General features: G+C 35.8%; 1 protein-coding gene across 1 annotated transcript in view; it reads right to left on the reverse strand.

Moving 5' to 3' along the window:
- LOC128248061 (uncharacterized) overlaps positions 1–2,694 on the reverse strand; it is a 110,941-nt gene extending 108,247 nt beyond the window's left edge. Inside the window, exon 1 of the mRNA XM_052968451.1 lies at positions 2,487–2,694. Within this exon, the coding sequence (XP_052824411.1) occupies positions 2,487–2,491 (5 nt within the window). The 5' untranslated portion in view covers positions 2,492–2,694. The remainder of the gene's footprint in view (positions 1–2,486) is intronic.
- Between the last annotated feature and the right edge of the window lie 2,470 nt (positions 2,695–5,164).

A 5,164-nucleotide genomic window follows, 5' to 3' on the forward strand; every position in this document is an offset into this window, starting at 1 on the left:
ATATATATACATATACAGTCCTATGAGTGTTGTGTTCACAGAAATCTGTGTTTTGTGTTTACATTCGTATAGATTACAGAATACATACAATGTGATATATATGTTTTTCTGTGCGTGTATGTACATACACACACACACACATATATATATATATATGTATATATATATATATCGAATTATATGCGTTCGGGCGAGATTGTTCTTTTGGAAACCTTAGAAAGCCGATGACGGATGAGAGAAGGAAAAGTGTTTCAGAAGGAACTGTTGACACTGGGGTTTGTGAGATGAAGGTGTGTATGTATGCGCCGCGTGCGTGTGTGCGCATAGTGAGAGTAAATTTCAAACAGAGTGTAAAAGCATTTGAGATTTATATGAGAGGAATATTTCTGTGAATAATAGATATATTGAGTAGAAATGAGTGTATTGTAGATTATTTAGTGAAGAAAAAAAAATCAAGTGAAAGAGAACGTAGCCGTCACACTTGTAGATTTAACACCTACAAGATATGATTCAGTTTTTGAGACATTTGGTTATTCGTCTAAGTATTATATTATTCTGTTATCGATTCTTCCTATACACATTAACTGTTGTTTAAGGGAAATTCTTTTTATTTTAGTCATTGGACAGCAGCCATAATAGACTGAAGTCGAACGAAGCGACACAAATAATGTTTAAGATAAAGAATACAGAAATCTTTTTGGATTTTTGATCTAAAAAATATTTATTTTTATGTTAAATAAAAATGTTGTTACTACCAACGCCAAATACCGAGATATTCGAAGCATTTTCTTGTGAGACTGGGTATGGTAGTCGTGAGTTTACTTTGATAGTGGTTTGCTGCTGCCGTTGACACACATTATTCTTGTGCAGTGACCTCACCCTAGTCTGATGCCGGTTCTCTAGTACTGGCTCTTGCCAGCTGTCTGTTCTAATCTTAGTAGTGACTAAAACATGGTGAATATACAGTGATGATTTGGCTCAGAAAAAGCGCGCGAAATATGAAATTGCTTTAGATTCAGTACTACACAAAGTCTTGAATGGTCAGAATTTTTTTTGATGTGGGTAATATTTTAGCGAATCACGATCGTGTTCTTAAGTGTTCATTTTTTGTGATCGGATTCAGTGATCCGGGTTCCATTTCTTAGATCTGTAGTTGCGAAACAGTACTGCTACATGTTCTTTTTTAGAAGTTTGGTACTTAATCTATTAGTTTCTTTTGCCACCAGTTACGTGGAGGCAATAAATATTATTTATCAAACAATGACCGACAAGTACACACATACACACACACACCCACTGGGGTATGTATACCATACGTTTACATAGTTTTCGCCTACCAAGTTCCCTTACATGGCATTCATCAGCCCAGGGCTATATTATCCGTGCAGTGGGATAGAACCCAATACCACGTGGATGCAAAGCGAATTTCTCAATCAACGTTTTAATTGTTTTGTTAGTGATGTATAATTGTTGTGTTAATGACTATATATGTTATTACATCAAGCAAGGTATAAATCTAAAGGCGAGCGATTTCAATAGTCTTAATCTGCCAGCCTCATTTTTCGCATACAAGATGTCCTTTCTTGCATTTTATGAAACATTACACCATAACTAGAAAAAGATTTGGCTGGTTTGTCTAGCAGGTGTATGGACCTTCAAGAAGTTCCTGCATGGTTTCGAGATCAAATCAACGTAATTAAGTTTATGGTGTCGTACACTGACACAAATAAGGGAATAAAAATGCTTTATAACAAGTCTTTTATATTTTTTTGTTTGTTTCAATCACTGGACTGTAGCTGTGCTAGGACACCGTCGAAGAGGGATCAGCTGAACAAATCAGCCCCAGCTCATATTTATTTATTTTTGCAAAGCCTTGCACATATTTTATCGGTGTCCTTTCAAGACGCTCCAAGTTACAGGGACATTAACAAACCAATACCAGTGGTCAAGCGATGGTAGGGACACACACATGCAAACACACATAGATACATAGGTGTATGTATGTATGTATGTATATATTCTATACACCAAGAAATAATATTTGTCTCTAATAGAAACAAAAGGGTATACAAGACTGCAAAAGAAGGGCTCAAATACAAATGAGACGAAGATAAGGGAGCATTGGTTATGGAACAAACATTAAATTCCGGTCAACGACTTTACATACAACCCCACCCCTCAAACATTGAATCATATATAAAAAAACACCGTGGTCTACAAATTCATAAAAAATAATACATATACATAAAATCACAAAATGTATAAATATATAATCGAATAAAATGTAAATAGAACGACCAATCAAAAATATTAAATATAAACGGCTAAAAATTCGAAAACTACCAAAAAACCTAAAAGACAAATATAAATTAAGTAAATGTAAAAATAAAATAAATATCCACCGACTAAAAAAGTTTTATCACACGATTAAAATATTTTATAAATTTTTTTTTTTTTTTAAATATTTGAAAAAATCTTTTACTTACCTCATACGAGTACGTGTAAAGTTCCTAAATAAACAGACTTCCACAGGTCAAATTCACATTCATCTTGAAAAAAATCTTTTACTCCGTCCACACAAGTACATCCAAAAGTTCATAACGAGCAGGTCAAAATCAACATTCACATATATCTATGGTCATTTCGGCTGCTCTCAACTGCAGTTTATTTACACTAACGTGCAACACGGCGATGACTCCCTCATCAAGATAAACAGGAAATAGGAGACATGTACAGATGAAAATATTTTTAAGAAAGTTTTTAGACTTTTATGAAAAGCTTATATAATCTAAAAGAAAACACATAAATGGATCAGTCCAAATTTTCTAATAAAAAAAAAAATGTCTATTGCTAAACACTTAGGTGGCTGTACAGAAATTCAACCTCGCCGGTTTCAAATCCCTGTAACGCTAAACAATTTTATTACATCTACTTTTATTTCTATACACTTTCAAAAGTTCCTCGGCTCATAAAACTAGGAATTCTCCGATTCTATTGTCAGTTACAGGAAACGTTTGCTAAGAGGTCACCGAACATGTAAGCAAAAATCTTGTAAGGCAGACCACCCAAACCAGGCGTTTTATCCTTGATACATCTAGCCATTGTTTGCCGTATTTCAAAGGTTGTAATCAGCCTTTCGAAGGGGTCCGCCTCCCTCGCCATGATCCGCGACAACACGTCGAGATAGGACGTGAAATCCCTCTTGTGACTCGGCTCATCGCTGCTCCCGAACAGTTGAGTGAAGTGCCGCTGAGAGGCTTCAAACATCTGTTCTGGATCAGTTATCAGTTTCCCTTCGCGATTCGGCAAGGATCGGATCCTGGATTTATTGACACGCCGTACATCTGCTACTTGGGCCCATTGAACGGCTTTAGTCCCTTCGTGTCTAAGAGCTCGAGCCTTAGCTGTGACAACGCAACGTTCGTGTTTCGCTTTAAAGAATTGGTCGGGTGCCGATCTCGTTGCGAGCACGTCGGTCGCGATGCCTTTTCTAAAGCCTCGTCTAACATCTTGACTAGCTCTGTCTTTGCTCTATTTTGTTTTACTGCTAGTTCTTTCGAAACCTTATCGATTTTATTCTAATCGCATGAACTGCTATTTGTTGTTGATTATTGCTCCCGTCAACGCTTTCTTAAATAGTTCCCTAATCCGGATTCTGAAATCTTTACGCGCCGGTAACGACGTATTCAGTTTGCAGTAACGGTGTCCTTGTCTATGAAACCTATCTAAGTCGACTTTAGAGATCACGAATTTGTGGTCTGTATAGTCGACTACTTTAAAATCATCACTGCCTCATTTGGCCGCAGTAGAAAAGAACTAGCAACAGCTCCTCGCTTTTGAGGGGATTCAGAGACTGATGTTTGGCCTCTTCCTTGGTGTAATAATAATAATAATAATAATAATAATAATAATAATAATAATAATAATGATAAAGATAATAGAAAGTGCCAGATAACTGATTTTACACATTATTTACATTATTTACATTTAACAGATATTTGTCCTCATCTTGTTTTTGTCAACACAATCGAACCTGGGTTCTCATTTCTAAGGTATTTTTCAGTGTTATCATTATTATTATTATTATTATTATTATTATTATTATTATTATTATTATTATTATTATTATTATTAATTATTCATTTCACTGCCTCTAGTTTTTGATAGAGTTTCTCTATATGTCTCCACTGAAGTCTAATGTCGGCTCCGTACCCATGAGATCCAACTATGTGAAGTGCAGAATAGACAGCACTCTCGGCAGCGACAAATCAGAATTTGTGGTGAGAGGGAAAAAACGGTATGGCTCACTGTTAGCCCCGAATTGGCAGATCGCGAATACAAAAGAGGGCATAACAATGTCGCAAGAACGAACCATTGGGTGCTCTGTGGAAATTACGACCTACAATGAGTAAAAACCCCAACATGTGTCACGGAGAAAGAAAATTGCAAATTCATGTGGGATGCAATAATCTAGTGTAATCACCTCACCAAACATAGGAGACCGTACATTGTTGTGTTAAATATAAAAGAAAAATATGAATGATAATCGAGATAGCTTTCCCCGGTGACAACAAGATGAATGGAAACGAAGACGAAAAAAATAAACAACTATGACGATTTGAAGTGGGAAATACGAGGGTTGTAGTCAATGAGGAGAGTAGACGATGTACCAATTGGTGCACTTAGAAGTATCAGCAAGCACTCAGCTAGCAACATGGCTGAAAAACACTGGTGCAAGTGTGAACTCCAATAATTCTTTGCAGGGTTCTTGAAGCATGACCAGTAAACGAGTGTCACCTTAGTCTGCTGGCTGCGGACAGCTGACACTTTCCATCAAACCCAGCAAAATAAGCTGTGAATGTCCTTCACATAATAATAATAATAATAATAATAATAATAATAATAATAATAATAATAATAATAAAAATAATAATAATAATAATAGTCATCTCATTTACATGGATGATTTAAAGCTCTTTGCAAAAAATGACCAACAACTCAAAGGCCTACTAGCGATTGTTAAACAATTCAGTGATGACATCAGGATGCAATTTGGCCTTGATAAATGTGCAAAAGCTACCTTTATCAAAGGAAAAATGACAAAAACATCTAATGTGAACCTTGACCAACAAAATGTCATAACAGTTAGAACCTGCGGAGAGCT

Source organism: Octopus bimaculoides, chromosome 6 (assembly GCF_001194135.2).
Source record: "Octopus bimaculoides isolate UCB-OBI-ISO-001 chromosome 6, ASM119413v2, whole genome shotgun sequence".
NCBI lineage: Eukaryota > Metazoa > Mollusca > Cephalopoda > Octopoda > Octopodidae > Octopus > Octopus bimaculoides.